At 30.9% G+C, this 27,395-nt stretch overlaps 5 protein-coding genes across 5 annotated transcripts; all 5 read left to right on the top strand.

Annotated features, from left to right (window-relative positions):
* The first annotated feature begins 2,157 nt into the window (after nucleotides 1-2,157).
* On the top strand, nucleotides 2,158-3,148 carry LOC128201685 (shematrin-like protein 1). Its single transcript, XM_052899382.1, has 2 exons — nucleotides 2,158-2,204; nucleotides 2,778-3,148. The coding sequence occupies exons 1-2, from the start codon at nucleotides 2,193-2,195 to the stop codon at nucleotides 3,111-3,113; spliced, it is 348 nt and encodes a 115-aa protein (XP_052755342.1). The 5' UTR covers nucleotides 2,158-2,192; the 3' UTR covers nucleotides 3,114-3,148.
* Nucleotides 3,149-6,251: 3,103 nt separating this feature from the next.
* LOC116413181 (lamprin 1.8-10-like) lies at nucleotides 6,252-7,094 on the top strand. Its single transcript, XM_031910795.2, has 2 exons — nucleotides 6,252-6,290; nucleotides 6,722-7,094. Exons 1-2 carry the CDS (start codon nucleotides 6,279-6,281, stop codon nucleotides 6,968-6,970), a joined length of 261 nt encoding a protein of 86 aa, XP_031766655.1. The 5' UTR covers nucleotides 6,252-6,278; the 3' UTR covers nucleotides 6,971-7,094.
* Nucleotides 7,095-10,665: 3,571 nt separating this feature from the next.
* On the top strand, nucleotides 10,666-12,322 carry LOC116413182 (shematrin-like protein 1). The gene is made up of 2 exons (XM_031910796.2): nucleotides 10,666-10,786; nucleotides 11,989-12,322. Exons 1-2 carry the CDS (start codon nucleotides 10,775-10,777, stop codon nucleotides 12,199-12,201), a joined length of 225 nt encoding a protein of 74 aa, XP_031766656.2. The 5' UTR covers nucleotides 10,666-10,774; the 3' UTR covers nucleotides 12,202-12,322.
* A 3,203-nt stretch (nucleotides 12,323-15,525) lies between these two features.
* On the top strand, nucleotides 15,526-16,439 carry LOC113509861 (prisilkin-39-like). The gene is made up of 2 exons (XM_026893287.3): nucleotides 15,526-15,617; nucleotides 15,962-16,439. Exons 1-2 carry the CDS (start codon nucleotides 15,606-15,608, stop codon nucleotides 16,391-16,393), a joined length of 444 nt encoding a protein of 147 aa, XP_026749088.2. The 5' UTR covers nucleotides 15,526-15,605; the 3' UTR covers nucleotides 16,394-16,439.
* A 2,053-nt stretch (nucleotides 16,440-18,492) lies between these two features.
* LOC116413184 (cuticle protein 16.5-like) lies at nucleotides 18,493-19,384 on the top strand. The gene is made up of 2 exons (XM_031910798.2): nucleotides 18,493-18,574; nucleotides 18,660-19,384. The coding sequence occupies exons 1-2, from the start codon at nucleotides 18,563-18,565 to the stop codon at nucleotides 19,317-19,319; spliced, it is 672 nt and encodes a 223-aa protein (XP_031766658.1). The 5' UTR covers nucleotides 18,493-18,562; the 3' UTR covers nucleotides 19,320-19,384.
* Nucleotides 19,385-27,395: the final 8,011 nt, after the last annotated feature.

Below are 27,395 nucleotides of genomic sequence, written 5' to 3' on the forward strand. Positions count from 1 at the left end.
AGATGATACTAAAATAGTTTTTATTAATTTCTCTATTACAATATATATTTCAAATATAAATTAAATATATGTATTACAAATTAAGCGACATAAAAAATATTCCTATTTCAATGTTGAAATATGTATAATATAAATATTCTGTTACACTTACAACATATGAAAAAGTCATGGAATTATTGCCGTGAGTCAAGCAAAACATAAAGGCCTAAGCGATTTAGCTTTTCATATTACTAGTTTTTACCCGCAACTTTGTCCACTCAATCGGCATATATTGAATGCCCGGCATAAAAAATACCCTGTTTCTCCATCTCTAGTGTATTCCAAAATTTAAGATGATTAGTTAAACCATCAAAATGCCAAGAGGTTACTCTCTTTCATAGTTTTAATAGTAATAATTTTTATTCTTATGATTCTACTAGATAAAACATTACCTTTTTTAAAGAACCAAGTAAATACAAGTAAATGTATTCGATATTTAAGCATTTATTTGGATTGCTTGGAAACATTTCATAAATTTCATGTGAAGACAACTGAAATTAAAAACTTTTCTAAAAATACAACCAATAAATTAATTTTATTATTGTTATATATATCTAGGAACATATCTTTTAGAGAAGAAATTTTATTACTTGTTTACATTTTGTAATTTGAAATATTTATAGAATGCAATGGCCGATAATTTTATTAATTTATTACTTTTTTTTCAAATTTAATTATACTGTGCCAACTGTTACAATATTTTTTTTTTATTTTGAATTATAATATTTAGAAGGTATTAAAAATAAGAAAAAATAAATATTAGAAATATCAACCAGAGGAAGCCTTTATACAAAATCAACGGCTATATGAGTACTTTATTGTTCGTGTTTCTACCGCCAATCCGTTATAGTTCGAAGATAAATTATTATAAAAGGCACAATGCAAATACATAAAAAGATTATAGGCAACACAGTATACCGTAAGATACATTATTTGTATTAACAGGCGACGATCAGTACCTGCCAAATAGTCTATCAGCTTTTACCATAGCATTTCGTAACTATTTTATTACTAGCTATATCCCGCGGCTTTGCTAGCATAAATATAAATATAGTATATTCAACAATTTAATAAAACAGCAGTACCGGTGACTTTATCTTCATGAATTAATATATAGAGTATCCTATACTCGTATATCAAATTAGGATATAACCTATCTGTTAACCAAATTTAAATTACTCAAGTGATGACCCCGTATAGGCAAACAGATGGTAAAATTACCCCCCACTAGATAAAATGATGATCGCAATGTAGATGCATGATTTAGGTGGTTTTCACCGTACCTTATGGCAATCTATAAGAGAAGCTTAACTAGCACGATTATGATATTTTAGTTTTGTATATACATATATCACCGTATGGCCCCAGCAAAGAACAGCTCGTTCTTTCTTGTAGGTTTACCAGAGGGAGACTTTGTACAAAAGTCGATTGCTTGGGTACCTCTGTTCCATTCGTGTTTCAACCGTGAAGCAGTTGTGTTTGCATGGCTGTGTTTCGGTTTGAAGGGTGGGATATGGCGTGAATTTACTGGGTACGGAGGAATAACACCTGAGTCCTCAGGAATGGCAACGCATGGGGGGTATCATGAGCGAAACAGTATACTCTGTTATGTCCATGGTACTGCTCATGTCTATAGGCGACGGCTACCACTTTCCATCAGGTGGGTCAGCTTGTTTGCCATTCTAAGTTGCATAAAAAAAAAAGGTCTCGTAAGAGGTGATTAGGAGAACTTAATGGTCAGGATAGCTAGAAGCGTCCCATTTTAAACATCACCAAAGTCTAACAGCGGTTTCCCACCCGTCTGTCAAGCATTCCATACTACCAGAAATCTCCCTTTTATGGGGGAAGCGTATGTTCAACAATGAACAATTAATGACTGATATGATGATAATAATATACCATATATTGGAGTGTATGAGTTATAATAATAAAAAAAAAACATAATAACCATTAATTAATTCTAACAAAATAAATTAAAAAAGCAATTATTGCGTATTAGATGTGTGCAAATTTTTTAACAATGCGTAGATCCTTGACAATTAATTAGTACAATTTCCTAAATACGCATTCGTAAGGGTATATAAATGAACAATTCAATTACAAATACAGTACATTTCTACTAATTCTACAGTTAACACTTAACCACTCGCAAAATGATTGCTAAGGTAATACCATACATGGTAAATTGGTATATAGTACCCATATATGGTAAATACCATATATGGATTTATTAAATAACTTGTTTTGCATTATATTAATAATGGTCACTACAACTTCACCAGTATGTAAATATAGCTAATAAATTTCCATCAGTTTTCAATGTAAATCTTTCTATAAAAATTTTGTATTATTATTTTTAGACATTATCTTACGTAAAAATAATTTCAATAAACTAATAAATATATTAAAATTATTTGCAAAATACTACTGCAAACTCATAGTTCTTACTTATATTATAAACGTGAAAGTGAGTTTGTTTGTTACCTTTTAACACCTTAACAGCTTAACTGATCGCTATGAAACTTAGTATACACGTACTATGAGGGCTAGAAAGGAACATACGTAACTTTTTATCCAGATCAGTTAATATAACTCAATCACGCGAACGAAGTCACGAGTAAAGGCTAGTAATTATTAAAAGCTCGTTGTATTTAAAATGCACAGTGACAAATTAACATCGCATCACAATTGCCGAAAATAAAATATACAATTATTAATATCAATAATTTTCTTTTCAGATTGTTTCCATCCTCTTTATGTTTGGTCTGGCTCATGCCGGAAACATTGGCTATGGAGCTCTTGGATATAATGGTCTCGGCTATGGCGGTCTCAACTATGGCGGTCTCGGCTATGGCGGTCTCGGCTATAGCAGCTTAGGTTATGGCGGTATTGGCGGATATGCCGGATATGGCGTTGCCCCGGTCGCAGCCGCTCCCGTCGTTGCCGCACCCGTTATTGCGAATCCAGTTGCAACCAAAACTCTCGCTTCTCCTTTAGCTGTTGCTTCATATGGTTATAATCCACTCGCATATGCGCGATATGGTAATTATGGATATGGCAATTTAGCCTGGTAGATTTTGTATCTTTTTTTTTAACATTTTTATGTACTTCTCAGTCTGAAATAAAAATATATATTTAATAAAATCTATTCTTTACAAGCATTTGTTTGTTTCTTTTGTTATAATAGACTTACAAAATTACAGAAGTACGGGTAGCAATACTTTTATTACACAATACTTCATATATGTATTATGTATGTACCAAATTTCAAAATAATTGGATAAGCTGTTAAGGCACTAAAAGGTAGCAAAGAAACTAACTTTCACAATTATAATTTTAGTAAGGGAAACAAACAAGCTGACATCCCATTTGATGATTTGATATAGTAATGGCTTAATAAAGATTCATAATTAAAAAATGTTCTATTAAAATTTTCTTTATATCATTATTATCAGTGTCTAAGCTTATATCCCGGGACGTGAATTATATATCATTAGTAATTTATACCGAATCTTCGTAAGCTGTCACCCAATTGAAATTTAAAACCTCATTAACAGTAGAGAAAATTATTATACTGTATCACTATTATTTTTAATAGCTAAATATAAATTTTTATTTATATTATAAATATCTGTTTGCAACTCCAATTAATAAACAAGGTTTTTCCCCTATGTGTGGTAGCACTGCATCACGATCTTTTTTACGCTCATGAAATGTGCTGTAAGCACTAAATATGCACTTACTGTCATTATTTGGTATTTTTGTTAATATACAGCGCCCAATATACATTCTACCATAAACAACCTTTTCTTATCTTATGATTATTACAAAACTAAATCTTAAGTAAGCCGAATGTAGTTAGTAGTCTCACATCATAGTTGATAAAGATAATTGTTGCGCACTAGATCTAAATGGATTAACAGCTATGAATATTTTATACAAAGAGAGATAATAGGTCATTTTTATCCTACTCGTCAAAAAATTGCAAATTATGAAAGAAGAATTCAATAAATATGTCAATTAGAAGTTAAGATGGAAAAATCGGAACTCTTGCGGAAATGTCAGAAATTAAAATCGCCTATTTAAGACAAAATATTAATGAGACGAATATCTAAGGCTACAATTAAGCGGTAAATCTTAATTAAAAATACTCGTATATTCTCTCTCTTCGATTTCTCTCTCCTCTTTCTGAAAAAATGCAACTAACTGCCTGTATTTTTCTATAATTAATACGTAGGGAAAAATATAACCAAACTGTACTGTCATCTATAGGAGCGTCCAGTAACTACGTGCGAGCACGTAGACGATATTTATATGATGTTTGGTTTAGAAGAACAGAGTTGACCAAGCAAACTCGCTCTCTCTTGCGTTGAAACTACTCAAAAGGACAAATATCCACAACTAGACATATTTGCCTCCAACTTGCTGAAGTTTCGTCATATATAGCCTTTGAGCATTTGTTCACTGGAAATAACATCTTATATTTTAATGAAAATACAAAATGTTGTTTGTATTATTTATTTATTTATTTTTATTATATAGACTTTTATGCCACTTAGAATGGCAAACAAGCTGGCGGCCCACATGATGGAAAGTGGTAACCGTCACCTATAAACATGTACAGTACCATGTATATAACAGAGTATAATATTTCGCCCGTGATACCCCCATGCGTTCCCATTCCTGAGGGCTAAGGTGTTATTCCTCTGTGCCCTGTAAATTCACTGCCATATCCTACATATACATACAATATAGTATTTATTCTTATTTATAGTTATACATTATTTGTTATAGTACTGATGCTTTTCTGGGTAAGCGTATTGGAAGACTGTAATACTTATTCAGTTGATCAAATAAATAAATAAACCTTTTTTGTTTTGTTCTATTCAAACAGCATAGACTCCTACTTTACAAAAACCAAATTCACTCACATATGGAATACTGTTCACATCTTTGAACAGAAACACCTCAATATCAGCCTACTTAACTCTATACAGCGTCGAGCGATACGAGTTATCGACGATCCCATGCTAGTGGACGGTTTGGATTCCTTGAGTTTGAGATGTTGCCTCTTTTACAATTTTCTATCGTCTGCACAATGGGAAATTTTCCAGGGAATTATAGGATGCCAATGCCATCGTCACATTTTTACCATCATACTTCTCGCCATAAAGCTGGAGTTCACCTTTATTTTTTGAGTGCACGGCACTCTACTACTGTCCGTGTATCCTTCTACCTCGTACATCTGAGTTGTGGAATAAACTCCCGTCTTCAGTTTTCATTTTACAATATAATATGGGGAATTTCCAAAAATTTGCCTACAAACAAACGCAGAAGAGAAGAAACGCAAAAAGATAGTAGCTATTTGGTATAAGAAGTGCAAGTAATGTATATATAACTATGAATATATACATATTTATAATATATACAATTATTTCGCAAACAATAACAATACAAACAGGTAGGAAAGCACAAGAACAGGTAGTTAGGTTCTTGAAGATGGCTAAAGTTTGGGCGCTGCGTATTGAGAATCATGATGATGCGTTTTTTAGTTTTAGTTTTCCCTGTAATTAGCCCATTTCCTGTATTTTAATCTGCTAATCTGATGCAATCTTTTAAGAGACAATAAAAATTATGTACTGTCTTGTATACATGTATTGTGTATATTATAATATAAAAGTATTTACTAAGCAGCATATATAGGTTGTCTGATAAACACTTTTGTTTCAAGTTGTATATTGCTGCTGTACAGTTTTTTTTTTTTTGTGGATATTTTCTTATGATATCTTGAAAATAAAAAACACTAGCAACACACTGTTGTTACTCCACCGTATTAAGAGTAAATAATATTTACAATTAATGTCCTATAAAATAATGTTATTTGATTGTTTTTCATAATAATGTAATTATCAAAAATATGTCATTAATTGCTACTAAAATATTTACTGGGCTTAGAAATTTACATGTTTAAGCATCAAAATATTTTTAAATAACAAGGGCATATGACTAATTACTAGGCATGTATTATTACGATATATCGCTAGGCATTTTAATAAAATGCACATTAAAAACCAGGGCTCTTAGGTACTAAGAATTTTTTATTAATGAATTACGTTTGAAACCTTGAAAATAGGCTCAGTTTCCTGAATTAGACAGGTTACATGATATGTATATATACAGACATTTTCACTGCAAAAATTATTCTACTCGTAGAAACAAAGCAAAAAACTACCTACAACATGTTCGCTAAGGTAAGAATTCTGAAATATTTTTATAGAAATATAATTCCAAATAAATTAATACAATTTCCCTTAAATCAAATAATCATTATCTGTTAATAATAGTGGTAATTGTCGACCCTTTTGGAACTTTGTATGCATATTGTAAATTTGAAAAACATATGTACTCTTCCACAATAAAGTTGTATTGATAAATACTAGACCGGTTTATTAAGGAACAAACTTATTATGAAAGTAACAAATAAAGATACAAGCCTTTTACTAATTACGTACATTCAATATCTGATTCTAAATATTTTTATAATATTTTAAGATAGCAAGCAGACTAAGAGTCCATATGAAAGGAAATGGTAATAATTACCCATAAACATAACAATATAGATATCACAGAACATACGCAATGACCATTGTATATTAATTTATATGTTTTTTACATTATCCAGATTGTTGCCGTCCTCTGCTTCATCGGCCTGGCTCACGCTGGCTACATCGGCTCCAACCTCGGATATAATGGTCTAGGTTATGGCGCAGTCGGCTATGGCACTCTCGGCTATGGCGGATACGGAGCTTACGGGGCCCCTCTCGTTGCCGCCGGGTCTCTCGGTTACAGTCCTGCAGCGGCTTATGCCGGGGTTACCGGGTACGGTGCATACGGCCTCGGTGGTTATGGATATGGTAGATTGGGCTGGTGAATAACAAAGTAAATAATAAGTATTTAGATCCTTCTACTTATAACCATAAAAAATGTTTGATTTTCAATCATTAATTATGTCCATTCATGATCCGTTTTGTGTGTAAAATAAAGTATGTTTTTTAATAGTGTTTCTTTTGTTTTCTTTATTATTATAATATTAAGTATCCTATATATATATATATATATATATATATATATATATATATATATATATATATATATATACAATAAATAGGTACCTATCAATAATCTGTAAAAAGAGATAAAGTAATTTTTAAACACTTAACTCTCTTTAGGAACCTAGACATATGCACACAATAGACTTTAAATTATACTTATTAGAATGTGAAACAAGTCTTACTTGTTTTAGAATATTATCGACATATTGTGAAAGCCAAAGTTAATTTATTTTACAAGTATTTTTCCAAAAATATGCTAAATAGTAAACAGGAACCCCTCTCAGTAAACCTCACATAAATCTATTGTAGCTATTGAACTGTTTTATCTCATTCACTTTTACACTAAATTTCATATTTGAAAAAAATTACAAAACAGTGTAATAGTTATAATATATTTGTAAAAAGTTTTACTTTATATGAATAAGAAGCTAAGTTATTTTATGCAACTTAGAATGGCAAACAATATGACGGTCGAACTTATATAAAGAGGTACCAATCGACTATAGAGATAAGCATTACCAAGTATACTGTTTCACCCATCATATCCTACATATGTTACCATTCCTAAACCTAAACCGGTAGTTGTTACATTAAAATATAATGTGTACTTATAAAACTTTTAACAATAAAACAACAATTTTATACATTGATTTTTAACATCATATAGAACATATGGCATTCGGTATCATTCCTTATAAAGGTTGGGTACGCTATATCTAGTACTGGGCTATTAAAATACTTTAATTAGTTATCTGATTATTTTAGGTAATTCAAACGTAATTAAATGTTTTTCATAAGCTTAACATTTTTCTTTGAAGACATATTTTACATTAAACAAATACAAACGTAATGAATATTAAAATTATAGGAACGAAAGAATTTAATAAAATTCTTTGTTTCTATACCATAAAGCCAGATTCTTGAAAGAATAGTATCCTGTAGGGAGCTTATTAAATTAATGTTTCCATCTAGCCTTATCTTAAAAGTATTTGATACCAAAGGAATATATACTATATATGAATCTTCGTATAATTACAATTTTAGACTAGATTTTATGTAGAAATGATTCGCATATAAAGATATATTTATTACATTCTGATAAATGGACATACGCAATGTAAATGATAAAACCATATATCAATTGCGAGAATTCGTTTTTTAAATTGCGTACTTTTATAATACGAGTATATTATTCATGTATAATTAACGGTACTACATGAGATTTCTACTATAAGGAGCTATGTTTTATTATATATTGCAAAGGGATAAAATTTTAAATTGAAATTTGGATGTTTATTACACACTGATATAGATAGAAATAAACGAGTTCAGTTTGTACGAAAATTAAACACAATTTAATTACTTCCCATGATCAAACAATCAATCTATAATTTATTTGCAGAAACATGGGTCTAGACATGAATTAGATATCGTAAAATAGACTAGCTATAACCGGCGTAAATTAGTACATAAAGTACGTTGGGCCTATTTGTGTACTAAATTTCATTCAAATTTGGTAATTTTTGCGTAAAAGAGCAACAAACATCTATCCTTCTATCGATCCATCCATTACTCCTTACAAACTTTCACATTTAGAATACTTATCATCATATCAGCCTTAAATCGTCTACTGCTGAACTTAAGACTTGGGGGGTTTGCCAGTAGCTTCTACGCTTGATAGGCGGATTGGCAACCGCTGTTAGGCTTTTCAGATGTTTTAAGAGGGACGCTGCTACCGATCCTTTGCCTTCCCTTAGTTGCCTCTTACGACACCCACGGGAAAGGAAGGAGTGGCCTACCATGAATGGATGTACAAGATGTATATCTAATACAATAATAAATTATTCATACAATATTAAATATATATGTGAATTTACTGGGTACAGAGGAATAACATCTGAGTTCTCAGGAATGGCAACGCATGGGGAGTACCATGGGCGAAACAGTATACTCTGTTATGTCCACGGTACTGCTCATGTCTATAGGCGACGGTTACCACATTCCGTCAGGTGGGCCGTCAGCTTGTTTGCCATTCTAAGTTGAATAAAAAAGATATATATATCTTATAATATTTACCATAGTTTTTATGTATATTTATTTCAGTATGTTACTATAATTATGCCACAAATTTTTTACCACATATGCCCTTTATACATTTTCTGTTTTTATCTAATGGTTTACTGGTAGAGAATGTCATATAGTATTAAGCTTGCCACTTGTATAAAATTTTATTGTGCAATAAAGAATAAATAAATAAATTGATGCCCATTTCTTAAATTAAAAATTGGTTATATGAAAAAGAAAATTAAATTAGAAATCCATATAAACCATGACGAGTTTAATTGTACAATATTAATAAAATATATATAATTAAAATCAAATTGATAATTATATGTCATATATATTAACGGCGAATAATAAAATGTCAAATTGTAAATAAATATATATGACATATAATATATATTTATAAAAAAAACGTTAATTCTTAAAGAAATATTTTAGTATTAATTGTAACAGTTTTGCCAACTCTTTCTTTTATTTATCAAAACACAGGCCTTTAAAATCAAATCTGTCCTACACGAAATCTTTCTAAAAACAAATATTGTTTTTAAATAATTCAAATAACAGTAATAGTTTATTACTCTGATTTTCATGTAGGTACTCCAGATCGATATCTAGTGTTAATGTGAACAGATCCATCTTTTGAGCCTATTTTATAAACAAAAATTTTCACGCAAAGAGTACGCAGTTGCGATATCTATTTAAACGTATATCTATGTTAATATGCCTTTAATTTGAAACAAGTTTAATTTGTTATTATTATTGGATTATTAGATAATAATGATTAGATTAGATCTAAATGACTCTCAATAACATGTTCCTGTCAATAAATTTACAAAACTCTTTTAACCGTATTTTTAAGTTATGTTAATTTTAGGGTCTCATTATTGAAATGAATATAGGCCACCTGGCGATGTCATAATTTAACTAGTTATAAAAAAATATTTACTTGACAAAGGCTAAGTTACGGTAATGGCTCAAGAAGAAAATATAACAATAAAGACGTCTGAATTTTTACTCTATTGAGTCATTTATCACACAAAATTACTTATTTACTTCTCTAAATCATTTTTAATACATAAAAACCTATCTATACCTTATTTAAAACGTTGCTATCACTTATAATAATCCAAAAAATATATATATTCACTTCTATTAAACAAGTAATGTTTGTATATATTTAAGTTTAATGATTTACAGATTAGGCATATATTAAAATTAAGATTATATTTTCATTAAAAAGTTTTTTATTAGTACATAAAAAGAACAATACCAAAGTAATTAATTACTTTTCCCTCGATGACAAAAAAAAATATTTATTAATTATGTGCCATTAAATTATATAATTATGTGTTTAAGGAAACGTATTAATTACAAAAACCTCTTGAATATTGTTATTATTAATAAATTAAACCTGAAACCTTGAGAATAAATCCAGTTTCCTGGATTAGTGTACGTAAATAAGTAGTCTAACATACATACGTAAATACATATATAAACAGATATTTTTACAACAATAATCATTCTTCTTGTAGAAACACCTCAAAACAACAACTAACAACATGATCGCCAAGGTAAGTTTTAAAGTAATAACTTTGCAAAATAATAATTAAGCAATTCTTGGCAGTAATGGCAGTTATAAAAATTCCTCATGTAAATATTTTGCAATGTTGTTGGAAATGGTTCTAAAAACAAAATTAGCAATTTACTACAACTCCTATAATAGCCCCCTCTAGACAGGTAGCAAATAGACCTCACGATAGATACCAGTAAGTTTCCGTCAGGAAAGAATAAGATGCCTTACGTTACTGTCTCTTCGTATGTCACAAGCGTGCGATCACGTATCCATCCATAAATTCATTTGCTACTTAGTCATTTTCTTCTAACGTAGTGTGAAAAAAAAACCCTTAATGAGCAAAGATAGTACGATAAATCGTTGAAAATAGAATATTCTTTCGGTCGATTGCATTCATAGACCATGTTATCCCTGTGTTCGCTCAGGATGATCACACATCATGTTATTATATAAAAAAAAATTAAAAAAGTTTAGATAAAACCACAATCCCTATGCTCCGTCATCATCTTGCTTCATCCAGTTTCATAATTCGAACAAAATAAAGATTAATTCGGGTTCCCAAAAAAAAGTATAGATAGAAATATCATAGTAATAGTACAAACAATTCATATGATTCCTAATCTTATCGTTTTTCATCCCTTATTAGAAGTACAATTAGGATAGTATTAGATAATAAATACGTTTTTAAAATGTATCTGTGGCAACCCTGTCTTTTTAACAGGTGATTTGACAGAGAGAGAAAAAAAACATTGATGCTACTCGTATTATATGTACGCTGAGGGAATATTATTGTAATCGGTTGGATTGATATTTGTACCCTTATATGTCATGCATGTATGGTGTGGTGGTATATAATATATCATTAGTATAATATCAATAGTGCTTGAATACCAACACTTCGCTGTTTCATTACACCTCATCTTTGCCGCGCGATTTTCGCCGACGTACCAACTCCACACATCTATGTATCTATCTGAGAACTGAAAAATCTAGATAAAGATGGTCTCTTAAAAGACTTGAGAATCTTATTTTTTTATTTAGTACTGAAACTATTAAAAGAGAAAAAAAATTGTATATTGATAAGTAAATCATTTTACAATGTTAAAATTAAATATCTAATACAAAGAAGTAAGCTCAAACTTTGAAATTACATTACACACAGCGATCGAATATTTTTATACACCTATTTCTTTTTTCCAGATTGTTGCCGTCCTCTGCTTCTTCGTCGTAGCTCAGGCTGCCTATATTGGCACCAACCTCGGTTATGGTTATGGCTCTTTAGGCTATGGTGGATACGGTGCTTACGGGGCCCCTGTCGTAGCCGCCGGTGCCTATAACCCTCTTGCGAATTACGCCGGGATTACCGGATACGGCGGATACGGCCTCGGCGGTTACGGTAGATTCGGCTGGTAAATAACTGTGTTAATTGATTTGGTTCTTCTATTATTTATTTGTAAAACCTTCTTGTTAACAATGCATGATACAATGGATTTCTCTTTCTAAATATTTGTGCGTAAAATAAAATCTTTTGAATAATATCTTTTATTTAATTTAATTTTTTTATTATTAACAATTTTAATTTATTCGCTGATATGTACCATACCATATCAGCCATTAATTGTGCACTGCTGTCAATTATTATTATTGGTGAACATAGGCTTCCCCATAATTGGGGAGGGGGAGGTTGTTAGTAGTTGCCACGCTTAGCAGGTGGATCGGCAACCGTAGTTAGGCCTTTGGTGATGTCTAAAGAGGAACACTGCCCATCCCTTGCCCTTCCTTAGTCGAGTTCTTCTCTAGCTCTTACGACACATACAAGAAAGGAAGCGGTGGCCTTTTCCATACCGAGACCACATGGCCACAATCTGTATCATTCTATATACATTGCATTATATATCCTTAATATAGGTTACCATATTATCAATATTCTCAATAGCCTGTTTTTTTAAAGTGTGTTACTGCTGAACAAAGACCTATCTTGCCAGATATCTTTATCCCAAGTCAAAGTTTACGATACATTATAAAACCTTCAAAGTCGTCGTAGTCTTCCACATTGGCGTCGTCTATCTTTAGAGATCGATATCGTAGCCTATTTAACCCATCAATCTGGCATATATATATATTATCCATATATATATTACATTGATCGTTTTGTTTACAAGAATATTCGTAATTCCAAAGACGAACTACGAAAGTTCAAGGCAATGACCTTGCCCTTGATTAAACAATCAGACCAACATCAAGATAAAACAGGAAATAAGGATAAAAATAGGGAAGAAAAGAATTGGGAATGAATTATTTAGTGCTACATTTTTATTATATCGTTTCTCGGTATTGTAAACAACAGTGACAGTTCATTGACAATAAGATTTTTTTATTACGCGAAACCAGAAAGGCACTCAATTCAATCGTATTTTTTTATGTGAACGTTACGCGATATCAATGACAACACCTAACTAATTTTGATAGTTTTGTTTTCAATCAATAGTACTCTCATTAAAATACCTCGTTTTCAATAAATAATACTTTCACGTTGATTAGAGTATTATTTTTTATTATTATTCTTACGATTGAAATCGCTATACTTTTACAAAGTAAAATTCTAATCTCTTTAACTTGATATATTTAATTGATTCAATCTGATTGCTTTATTTGAGCGTGTCATTAATGAAAAATGTTAAATTTGGCCTTTAAGTTGAAAATTGATCATACTACTCATATAGGTACTCTTACTATTGGTAGAATTTTCTTCAAACAATAGTTAGACGCTTCTGTGACTACATTATATTGAAGGATGAGGTGGCTTGATCAAGGTTATTGGTAATGATAAAATAAATAAAATTTGAAATATTTTTATTTCTTAAATAATTGTTAATATTTCACTTGTGAATATATTTTTAACGTCATGCTTTATCCCGCAAAGTGAGAGGTATTGTCTGGTAAAGGCGACAATGTATTATAGCGTTCACTTAAAAATATGCGAAGTCGTTTAATAATAACGATTTTAATAATTATTAACTACATTTTACTTCTATTATTATTTAAATATTATACTACTCGTATAAATTGTAAATATTAATATGAGTTTATATATATATATATATATATATATATATATATATATATATATATATATATATTTTATGTGTTGCTGCTGCCTGCTTCCTACAGGACAGGCTCAGCCTAGTGTAGGAAGCAATGATAAATTCTGTGCTAATACAAACATACTTTGTTAAATAAATAAAAAATAAAAATAAATATATATATATATATATATATATATATATATATATATATATATATATATATATATATATATATATATATAATAGTTATCAAGCTGAGCTTCACGAAATCCCCCTAGAAATCATCGTGGTTAATTCTTGTTGAATTCATCACAATGGCCCAACTGACATAACTTCGTCCTTACCTTTCATCACTACTAATACCCTACTAGCAGGGTACATGGAGGTGGGGCTACTACTCGATTATAACCCTTTGATAAAAATACGGGAGAACTTGCATAAATGGATTGATGAATGTGAAACAAGCGATAAAGATCTGTAAGAATTGCAGCATTTGACATTCTATTGTTTCTGCCTACCTTAATGAGAAATTTAAGTGACGCATAATATATCTATGTCTATCTAATTATATTTTAAAAAACATTAAACTTGAATAAAATTAAAGAGGATAGAATTAAAAAAGATAAAATTAAAGAAGATATTTCTTTATTTATATATATATTTATTAATCTTAAAGTCGACGAACGTACCACATCAAGACTAAGTGTATATTAGCAAGATTACTCTCTGGATAACAATATTTAATTTAGACATCTTATTAACAATATATGATAATCATATATAATATTAAATTTAATGATCATAAACAATAAGTTATATATAACTCATAATTATATTTATATATAGCGGCTAGTACATTTTCAGTTTTTGTATCGCTAAGAACATAATCCTACTATAATATTATAAATGTGAAAGTTTGTAATGATGTTTGTATGTTTGTTACTCAATCACGCTTAAACGGCTCAACGGATTTGAATGAAATTTGGTATGAGAGTAAGGTACACCCTAACTTAACACATAGAATTCACAAGGATAAAACTACACAAAACAGCCGGTTCTTAATATTATAAGTTAATATAATAAGTTAATAAGTTCTTAATATATTTCGTATACTCTTTTAAAGGGATCAGAATTTCCCTTTCAAAACTTTAACAATAAGACAATCTAAAACTTTGTCTACTACAAAATGCTGCGATAACAATTGCAAAACATCGATAATAATAATCAATAACCTTTCAATTGTCATCGTACTAATGACAGTTGACAAAGCTGTCATTTATACTACTGGCATATAAAAATATGGATGTTTCGGCTTTGGCTTCCTGTTTCCTAGTTAGTATTTCAATACTTTAAGATGGTCCCCAAACTATTACATATTACATAAATTGTCTTAGAATAAAAGTAAACACTTAACAACTCTGACTTATTAAATTGTTGAAATTACCGTTATGATTAATATTTACTTTTGTTGCCTTTTACATCTCAAAAGTGTAATATATGTAAGGCAATTAAATATCATGAATGTAAATAATAATACTAACTCGTATACGAGTATGTACCAACCGTAAGTATGATTAATTAAAAGTCGTCACGCTCCGTTTTCCAAATTTATGATAATTGAACCTTGAAATATGGTGCTCATTTCCTAAGATTTTAATATAAAAGCATATAACAATACGTACAAAGACATTGTACTCATCACCAGTGAAGAGTAATAAACAACCACCAAAAATGTTCGCTAAGGTAAGTTTACAATTTTATTAAAATATACTGATATAACAATAAATTTTAATTACACATTCCTAAAGGTATATGTTACTAATAAGCTACTTTGGAATTGTTTATAATTTCTCAAATTTAGAAATATTGACAGTTACGTCGTACTTTACTTATTTGGAGAATAAAAATAAACTTGAATTTAAACTATAAGTGATGCATTTCACTTTATTGTATTTTACTTTAAAGACATAACTGGTACTTTAACACTGTATAACAAATTTAATTCAAATATGAATTAGACATAAATATCTATAAATCCTATATGGATAAAGCTATGTCTATAATTACTTTCCAAATGCAACTTTCAGATCGCCGTCATTGCATGCCTTGTCGCTATGGCTCGTGCCGGAGCCTTACTGAACGCAGGATATAGCGGATATGCTGGATATGGCGGTTACGGCGGTTATGGCGGACACAACGGTTATGGCGGATATAGCGGATATGGCGGATCCAGCGGATATGGCGGATACAGCGGATATGGCGGATATGCTGGACATGGCAGTTATGGTGGATATGGCGGATACGGAGCTGGTGGATCTGCGGTGTCCCACGTATCTGTTACTAAAAATATCGCCGCTCCGGCCCTGAATTACGCTCATTCTTACCCATCAGTCAGTTACGCCAATTCCTATGCACCAGCCGTGTCAACCATCTCGCAATACCGTGTCCACGCTCCTGCTTCTCTTGGATACGCCTCCGCTGGTTATGGTGGTTATGGTCATGGCAACAACTATTGGTAAATTTAATATTGTGAAACGGGTATTCTAGATGTTATAGATTGAATAAATCGTATGTGTTTTTATACTAAAAAGCAATTTTTATTTTTATTGAAATAATGACTTAAAGCCTTTTAAATTAGAATGCTCAGAGTAAAACCGAATTGAGTAATATAACATCAAAAACTCAATAAACTATAATGATAATAAGTCGACCTATATGACAGATTCATTCAGCAAAAAGAAAAGTTCTTGAGACAAGTTCTTCTGTGAATTCTGGTTACAGATACTGCGAGTAATCCTAGATTACAATAATTGTATTCAATCTTCACTCATGTCTGTAATACGCATGGAGGGTATCATGGGCGAAACAGTATATTCTGTTATTTCCATGATACTGTTCATGTCTATAGGCGATGGTTACCACTTTCCATCAGGTCTCCGTGTAATAAAGGCGATCCAATAACTCTTTGACACCAGAGGGTAATAACCTCACACAAGTAATAAAGAAATTATCAAATGTTATTTACCAGAGGGAGATTTTGTACAAAAGTCGTTTGCTTGGGTACCTCTGACCCATTCGTGTTTTTATCGTGAAGCAGTTGTGTTTACATGGCTATGTTTCGGTTTGAAGGGTGGGATATGGCAGTGAATTTACAGGATACAGAGGAATAACACCTGAGTCCTCAGGAATGGCAACGCATGGGGGTATCATGGGCGAAACAGTATACTCTATTATGTACATGTCTATTGACGACGGTTACCACTTTCAATCAGGTGGGCCGTCAGCTTATTTGCCATTCTAAGTTGCATAAGAAAAAGAATTTAGGACCCTATAATTCCATTAAGATAATTACTCAGCACTATTTTGTATCAGTAAGTCACATTAATTACCAGATTCATATAGTCTAAGTCTTTTATACATGCTAGACAAAGAAAACAGTTAAAAAAAGTAATTTTCTTAATTGGCTTAACCAACTCTTATGTCAATAACCTCATTTATACGATAATTAGATATTGTAATATTGAAAGACGATGTAGTCAATCGAAAATCGAAAAAGGAATGTTGCGTTGGTTTGGTCATTTGGAGAGGATGGATGAAAGAAGAATTACGAAAGAGATTTATCGAGTAAGAATGAATGGAGATGTCAGTAGGGCCTAGACGGACGTATGTCGACCAAATAGGCGACGTGCTGAAGAAGGGCCAAATTAAAAGTACCCGTAACCGGCGAGCGTGTATGAAAAGATTGATGAATGTGGAAGAAGCGAAAGAGGTTTGTTTGAATCGAAGCATTTAGCGTTTCATTGTTTCTGCCTACCCTAATGGGAGACAGGCGTGACAGATATGTACGTATGTACTATGAAACTCTTTTCTTAAAACTTAAAATGCTGTGTTGTTTCAATATAAAAAATATATACTCGATGTATGCAGATATACCTTAAATACATGCACATATATATAATCAAAATTTGTAAGGTAGGAGTTTATGAGGAATGTATAAAAGATCTCTCTCTTTGGGTCGAAATGCGACAGCTGGTAATCTGACCCCATATCACAGAATAAATAATAGTGATACCCATATAAAGAAAAAATATATGGCACACTATGGAATAATTTACAATTGAAGATAAATTGAAGGCAATATTTTGTAGAAAGTCTATTAACTCTCTGCTATAAATGAAAGGCATAATTGGATATCTTTTTTTTTTTTTAATTGGACGCTTTTGGATGAAAGAATACTTTAATAATTATTCTATTACATACTGAAATTACAAAATAAATAACATTACACTTCATGTACCATGAACATCTATATCATGTATATCTATAGACGACGATAGACTACTTGTTTATCATTCTAAAATACTAATACTTACCATCATACAAATAACATACCTACCTTATAAGTAACATGTCGACAATAATAAATGAAAAACACAAATTCCAGTCCATAATATTACTTCCGAGAAGGATTTCCTTATGGTTTACATTAATGACAGCTTCATGTGTATATACCAATTACACAATTGACTATTTATCGAAGGTGGTACCTCACCTTGACATTGCAACCAAAACGCCCACGGTGATCGACACGCAAACTTAATATCAATACCAGTTTGAGCGTACTCATATAAAAGCGAAAGCAAGTGCTACAAAAATTATTACAAACTACACCAACGTACAATACAAACATGTACTCCAAGGTACAGAAAAAAAAGTTACCATTCAATGATTTGAAATAATTATTCGTGATCATATTTAATTTTAAATATATGTATTTCTTTATAGATCGTAGTCTTCCTGTGCGCTGCGGGCATCGCTTCCGCCGGCAACCTCCTTCACGCAGCCCCTCTGACATACGCAGCTGCCCCTGCAGCATATGCAGCTGCCCCTGCGGCATACGCAGCTGCCCCTGCTGTCTCCTACCAGTCGATCTCTACTCACTCTGCACCAGTTGCGTACGCTGCGGCCGCACCCGCTCTGCAGTACTCTGCGGCTCCAGTTATTACCAAAGCTGTCGCCCCTGCTGTCTCATACCAAACGATCTCTACTCACTCTGCACCTGTAGCCTACGCTGCGGCTCCAGTGGTTGCCAAAACCTATGCTGCTCCCGCAGTGACTACATATGCTGCTGCTCCATTTGTAGCAAAAGCCGTTGCCCCAGCGGTGTCCTACCAATCCATCTCCACTCACTCTGCTCCTCTGGCCTACGCCAAGACCTACGCCGCTCCAGCATTGGCCACTTATGCCGCTGCTCCCGTAGTCACTAAGAGCATCGCTCCCGCTGTAACTTACGCAGCTGCTGCACCCGCCCTCTCTTATGCTGCTGCCGCGCCCGCCGTTTCTTACGCAGCTGCCCCTGTACTCAAATCCGCGGTCACATACTCTGCCGCCCCCGCTGTATCTCACGTATCATACTCTGGAATAGGAGCTAGCTACGGTTGGTAAACTGAGGAATTGTTTATATTAACTTATTGATACCAAACGAAATAATTTAATTTATGTATAAAATGTAAATAAATTAAATAAATATGTAAAAGTGATTTTAATACATCATACCCTCTATCTATTTTAATATTTAAGGTAATTTTGTAATTGGGTGGTTACTGTTGACCGTTTGATGGAATATACAGCAGCCTTAGAATAATTTCTAAGACAAAAATTTTAATGTATATAGATTTCTGAATGGAATATATTTACGGATATATATGTAAAGATCAAAATTTTCGAAATCGAACTATAAGTCAATCAGCCTAGAAGTAACATGATTGATTTTTTTTTTATTTTCTTATAACCTTTAAAGAGTTCATGTATCTTGTATCAAAATTATAATACTTATTGGTTAATTAAAATATCACAATTAGCTATTACTTATTCTGTTATCTGTTTCATTCAAATTTCATTCGAATTTGAAACACATCGAAAATTTTAAATAATATTATGTTCCTAAAGAAATATACTCAATTTTGTCTTTCATGTAAATACATTGAATGACAATATTAAATAAACAAGGGATCATAGTTTTAAGTCATTTCTTTTTAGTTTACTTTTATACGTGTATTTTTACCAGAATGGAGACTTTGTACAAAAGTCGTTTGTTTGAGTATCTCTGTTCTATTCGTATTTCTACCATGAAGCAGTTGTGTGCGCATAGCTGTGTTGTGTTTGAAGGATGGAATATGGCAGTGAATTAACAGGGTATAGAGGAATAACATCTTAGCCCTCAGGAATGGCAACGCATGGGGGGGTATCATGGGCGAAACAGTATACTCTGTTATGTCCATGATACTACTCAGGTCTATAGGCGACGGTTACCACTTTCCATCAGGTAGGCCGTCAAACATTGTTTTTGTGCCATTCTAAGTTGCATAAAAAAATAACAAAAGTCTAATCCATGCCCATTGCCAAATGATATTTTACACAGTGTAACTAATGTTATATTCATTTGACACACTGAAAAAACAAACTTAATTTAAACTTTCTGAAATATTAAAATAAGTGCATTTTATTCTCAAAAAAAACCCAGTTATGAACACTCAAATATAGGTGAGACGACTAGATATAGTTTTATACAATTTAAAATTTTTCATAAATACATTATGTTGAAAATATTTTTATTCACAAAATAGACTTGTATATTAACAAGTGAAAATAAGATGTTTGCTTCATAAAGAAAAGAGCTAATTCAATCATCACAAAATTAATATAACACTGGAGTAAAACTTATCGATTACAAATATACTTATGAAAATAGGGTCAAATTAGCGACATTGTGTACATTATTGGAAACATTTTTGGAAACAATTTGGAAACATTCATCTTTTTTAATTTAAAAGTCAAAAACAATTTATTTATTCATTAGTATATTTAAGTATACAATCTGTTTAGGCAAATGATAGTTGGTAATACAATACACAATAAACGATGAGCTCTCTTACATTTATAATTAAATCTAAAACATCAACTGTATGAAACTTTTATCTATGCGTGCTTGACAAGCAACCGCCGTTAGGATTTGGTAAAGTTTGAAGAGGAGCGCTGCGGCCTATCCCTCTATCATTAAATTTCCTTAGTCGCCTCTTGAGACATTCACCGGAAAGGAAGGGAGGGTCCATTCTGTGCCGGGACTGCACGGCATTTCATTTATACATCCTCTTTTTGTTATCTCTGTTATGTCCATGGTACTAAGCAGTAGCTCATGTCTATAGGCGACGGTTATCACTTACCATCACTTTCCGTCAGCTTGTTTGCCATTCTAAGTTATATAAAAAAAATTGCTTTCAAATTAAAATGATGGCGCGTTCTTATTTATGTGTGAAAATGTAATAGTAAATCCGCCTGCACTATTGATATACTCCGTCGGGGCACCAATGAAAGATGATAGATGAGGACAAAAGCAGATTAGTTAGCCCATCGTGACGAATTCCATAAAAATTAATCACGATAGTTTCCAGGAGGAGCCGCATGGATATTGATCTGATATTATCGACGTTTATCATATATATTTGACGTTTATTATACATATTATATTGTTAGTAATGGGGCTGTTAGGCCCCATTGTCAATAATCCTTTTCCTCTGACGGTGCATGTTTGGCCATGAAAATTAACATTCAAACAAGAAAACTATAAAATACCAGAGAATGCGATAAAAAGAAAAAAAAACAATCAATTGTAGGTTTTTGCAGGTAGAATTTTAATAATAGGTTAAGGATCCCGAAACTAGTAGAACATTCTCAACTAAAACACAGGTAAGTCAATTTAATTACACTCTTGCACTTTAAATATATCTGAATGCATTAACAGGATTTCTAAAGCTATATGTTTTAAGTTTGTAGCTGCGAATGATTGATACAGACTAAAATCTAAATTGACATCAAAAGAGACAATAAATTAAATAATAATTAGGTTATCCAAAGAAATATAAATCTAGAAAAATCAATAAATTTAAAGCTACTCCAAAAGCTACTCATTCTTGATTGCTTGACGCGCTATATTAGAACGAAAAGTACAAAAAATACCCAAAACTAATATTGTTAAAAAGAACTTTTTGGCACTTTGGAAGTCGTTATCCCACGAATAAAACATTTTAAAATGAATTTAAAGAATTTTCTATAACGGCTACACCTTCATAAAATTTGATGAACAAATACTCTCTATTAATAAATAATACAAATGAAGTAGGATTTAACGTAAACCAATATTTTTTTTATTTAACATTTTATTGGGTCAAATGTTATTTTCCGCTTATTTATCTAATTTACTTATATTATTTTTTGTTTAATACTGTCGTTACTAATACCATATGTGAATGTATAATGGATAGTACTTGTGCTGTCCTCCTGGTATGGTAGGTAGGTGTAGGAAATAATAAACAATAATATGTCACAATGCGACTCACACGACCACCCGCCCGGACGTCACCCAGAGGAGTGGCAGGAGCGGGGGGACTTGCAGTCTCAACTTTAATGAGTACATCACATCTCTCCCTTTTCAAAATATTTTAAATTAATAATAGAATATGAATATTTTTACTCTAGGAAACTTAATTATTATTTTTTAAGCATTTTTGAATAGTCATTTTTTTTATAAATCTACCGCCCATTCGGAATGCAATTTCAGCTAAGAAGAACGGGCAAGAAACTTAGCTGTTGCTTTTTTCAAACAAAGTTGAATTTACAACAAAATGTGAAAGGATACAATTACTCACAAATTTCATATAGATACAACTACAACAATATAGTTTTACATTACAATCATAGGTAACTAAAATAATATCATGATATTACCATATATATTATGTTACAAAATATAACTTAGGCAACTAAATATAATAAGACTGGTTTGTATAAAAATAACTATATGACTATTTCCTCTCGAAGTCCATCGAGATCTTTCTTTTCATCATCCTTATAATTTCTTACTGATCTTCCATCTTCTTAAGTATATTATTGTGTATATTTCATCTCAATTCTTGTCTAGTACCATATTTTCTTATAGATATAGCGCCAATAAGTATATGTATACAGGGATTGAAGTATCGCATATATATTTTCTTTAATTATATTCCGAATACACTTTCTCCTATTTTCAATATCTATGTCACTATATCTTTCCCTTCCAATTTTAAAATGTTCTTTTATTGATTTGTCTCTACCATTCTAAATAAATCTCATTATTCTTAGCATTTACAATAGAAGATATTTTATCTCTAATGACAAATCAATAATGTGGCATGATATTGTAACTTATGAGGTATAGCAGGAGTTTATCCCTCCAGTCAGATTTTGGGTTTTAATTTATTTGTACACGTATTATAATGTCACATTTTTGTATTCTACTTGCTTCGTTCTACTGCGGTCAATATGGTGTCGAATAGTATAGTTTAATACCAAATTCTAAGCAGTTATCCAATGTTGTGCTGAATAAAGTGTCAAGTCTTGTAAAATTTCTTTTACTTATGTACTTTTAAGAAGATTTATGGTCTTATACTAAGTATATCAGAATTCCAATTAATAATTCCTACAATACATATACTGACAATATTAGAGACGTTACTATTTATAATCTCAATATTTACATAAGTATGTCACATTTATTATAGTTTAGACATCGATTAATTTTAGGAATGTTACATAATATATTGTTTTAGATCAGATGTAATGTAGACAAAATTTTATTTCTTCATGAACATTGATTACGACATCTATTATATGTACCAAAACTGATATCAATCCTTTGTACCTTGATACATAATCTACTGTTTACGGCAACAGTGCCGGGGTGCCAGAATAATTATCCTGAGTCGTAGCGAATGCTCGTTTACGCTATCTCAAATGAAATAAAAATAGAAAACCATTAATAAAGGACTCAGAATTCGTATTTAAAGAGTTTGTAATGATTGACTTTAAGGTTCAGTTTTCCTGGGAGCATCTAACTACTACGTGCATGGCTTATAAAACTTAGTATCCACAATTTACTAACTCTTTTTGCTTGGAAATTACGAATTACTGTAAATGTTTACTTTTCTTTCCAGAACTCTGAACACAGTATATTTAGCGAGCTTACGCCTTAACATTTTATGTATTTGTTCAATCATTGTAGCCAAATTTTGAGTCCATTTTCTTTTATTGTGTACCAATAAATTGATAAAGATAGATAAGTGTGACTGTGAACAACTTGTAATTTAAGATATTGATAATATAGAGTTGTATACATATCTCTAAAATATTTACACATAAAATCTAAATAATATTATAACACATTATCATATTTATTTCTCAAAATAGGTTACTAGTTTTATAACTTTAAAATTTTCCAAAAACAATTGGTTTTCTAAGTGATTCTATAGTCTTTAGGGACTTACAAGTAATACTTTCTGAGATTAGCTCATGCCCTAAAAATTCTACTTACGATTGATTAAACATGAACATAAATCCTTTATTAATACATTATTTGTAACCTACGTGTACGGATATGTAGGTATATTATTTTGCCTTACAAAGTTAAAATACGTTGAACACATTTTTAAACTTTCGCGTTGTGAATCGCGAATTTAAATAGATATAGGACATGTTTTAGCCTTACATCATTTGTTCGAAATTAAAATATTAACAAACAGTTAATCTTGTGTAAGATATTCAATACATGTTTAGGTGTCTTATTCATTTCCTTTATTTGGGATTATTTCCAATTGTTACATTTAAAACATTCATGTGTATATTAATATACCTATTAGTTGGTGGTTTTCATGTCTTGCTACAAAACCGTGACCAATATTTGTTTATATTTAAACTAAAGTAAGTCTCTGTTATTAAAAATAAAGATACTTAAAGTAATAAATTATATTTATATAATTTATAGATTTTGACAAGTTAAATTACAAGTACCATTGTTACACAGACTAAATAATATAATATTTAGTCACTTTAAACAGAGATTTAAATAAACAGAGTTTTAATTATTTATTGTAGTAGGTTCGTAATCGAAACGAAATAACCACTTGCTTGTTATAAAAAGTTAAGTACATTCTCTCTAATCTCAATTTGATAAAAAGCATCTTTTAAGCCAGGTTTAGATAAAGATAAATTTATTTGCATAAACAAATAAATTTATCTTGTTGTGTGTGTGCAGTAAATACATATTAGGTATTTTAATTATGTAGTAATTGTAACATGTTTTTTACCAAGATTAGCATGCACATTTTTTGTTTAGGACTTTTCCCTTGACAGACAGATTTATATTCCTTTTTTCTATTCTTTAAAATAAGTATGACTAGAGAAACTCAATTCGCAGCTTTGTCTATAAGTTCGATTATATTTTCTGTTTATTTGAGCTATACTATTTTATTTTACTAAATACTTGATTTTATGATCAATATCTAACTGATGTTCATTTAGATATTGAATTTGAATTTTGGATTTTTTTTGTTTGTTTTGTGTTTAGTAAATTAATATACAACTTAATTGTAATATATAAAGAATCATAGCAGTCTCTTAGGTACACAATAAGCTACGAGTACAATTTTTCTCTACTTCTTCCAAATCCAACCAAGACTGACATTTTAAATGGGCCCAGTACATCAGCGAGTCTTTAGGACTATATGTCCTAGAATTTTGTCAGATTTTTCTTGGTTAGTTTTTTTTTAAGTAGTCCTAGGTTTTGTCGACTATTATTATTATTGTTACTTTTGTACCCCAATTGATGGGTATGTTACTTTTGTACCCGAATTAATGGGTATGTTAGTTTTGTACCCGAATTGATGGGTATGTTAGTTTTGTACCCGAATTTATGGGTATACTAGTTTTGTACCCAAATCAATGGGTATGTTTAATGTAACTCCATCACTTTGGCAAGATATATATTTTATAGTGGAATAGAGGATGGTTAACATTTAGTTCCACCATTTTGACAAGATATTTTATAATAGAATAGAGTTACACTTAGTTCCACAATTTTGGCAAGATATTTTATAATGGAATAGAGTATGGTTAACATTTAGTTCCACAATTTTGGCAAGATATTTTATAATGGAATAGAGTATGGTTAACATTTAGTTCCACAATTTTGGCAAGATATTTTATAATGGAATAGAGTATGGTTAACATTTAGTTCCACTATTTTGGCAAGATATTTTATAATGGAATAGAGTATGGTTAACATTTAGTTCCACAATTTTGGCAAGATATTTTATAATGGAATAGAGTATGGTTAACATTTAGTTCCACAATTTTGGCAAGATATTTTATAATGGAATAGAGTATGGTTAACATTTAGTTCCACTATTTTGGCAAGATATTTTATAATGGAATAGAGTATGGTTAACATTTAGTTCCACTATTTTGGCAAGATATTTTATAATGGAATAGAGTATGGTTAACATTTAGTTCCACTATATTGGCAAGATATTTTATAATGGAATAGAGTTTGGTTAACATTTAGTTCCACTATTTTGGCAAGATATTTTATAGTGGAATAGAGTATGTTCAACATTCAGTATGAATGTAGTTATAGGAGAGTTGAATGATTGTTTGGTAACTTTATTTATTTTTTACTTGATGGATTATTTGGTTTATACTATTTATTTCGCCATATAACTAGCGCTAGCACATTCATGCACTTATTTCGATTAGTGCGATATTGCTTTTGACCTAAATGGCTTATAAATCCACACTTTTAGCAGAAGTTATTTCTTGCAACACATTAAATAACTATTTTGATATGTACTCTCGCATTTCATACACCGTATATTCTTTTCGTTTGAAATCTCTTTACAAGATTTGGTTTCTTTGGTGTCCTTTTACTGATCTTTCATCAGTCTCTATTGAATTGCTTCCACAATATTTATTTCTATTTTAGTAGAATTATCTTTTAACTTAAGATCTGAGGAAATGCATTTTTCTACGATTTGACAATTGAGATGTCATAATAAGACAATTTGCAAAACGGGAATTTTATGGGTGGTACATTATTTATACGTATTTATATAAATACTGTCAACTAATGATAATCGACAAATAACCAATTATGTTACTATTATTAATAAATATATTAACCGTATATCATAGTCAACAAATGCGTCTGACTACCCCGTCAAGGATTGAATCTAAATGAAATATTATAAGTTATTATTATTATATTTTTTTCGAGAATTTTGTGTTTATAAATGATTATACTAAAATGGTTGTTCTAAAACAACCTGAAAAATAAGATGTTGCTGATGTCAACATTAATTATTTACACATACGAGTATTTACAATTTAAAAAAAAGAATCTGTAATTCAGGAATAAAGGCTATTTTTATTTTATTTTTTATTAAATGATTATACCTACCTACCGTAATAATGTATGCTATTATAATTGTAGGCAACAATATTGTAAATGCGAATACTTGTACTTGTTGTACAGGTGGATAAATGGATTATTCTCAGTTACAAACACAGCCTTTTGAACTTATAAACCAACATAAATACGTAGGTAAATATATGTGCCCCAACGGCGAAAGGATAACCAACTCAGAATTAAGC

This window comes from Galleria mellonella, unplaced genomic scaffold (assembly GCF_026898425.1).
Source record: "Galleria mellonella isolate WM207_F2 unplaced genomic scaffold, CSIRO_AGI_GalMel_v1 utg57, whole genome shotgun sequence".
Classification (NCBI taxonomy): Eukaryota; Metazoa; Arthropoda; class Insecta; order Lepidoptera; family Pyralidae; genus Galleria; species Galleria mellonella.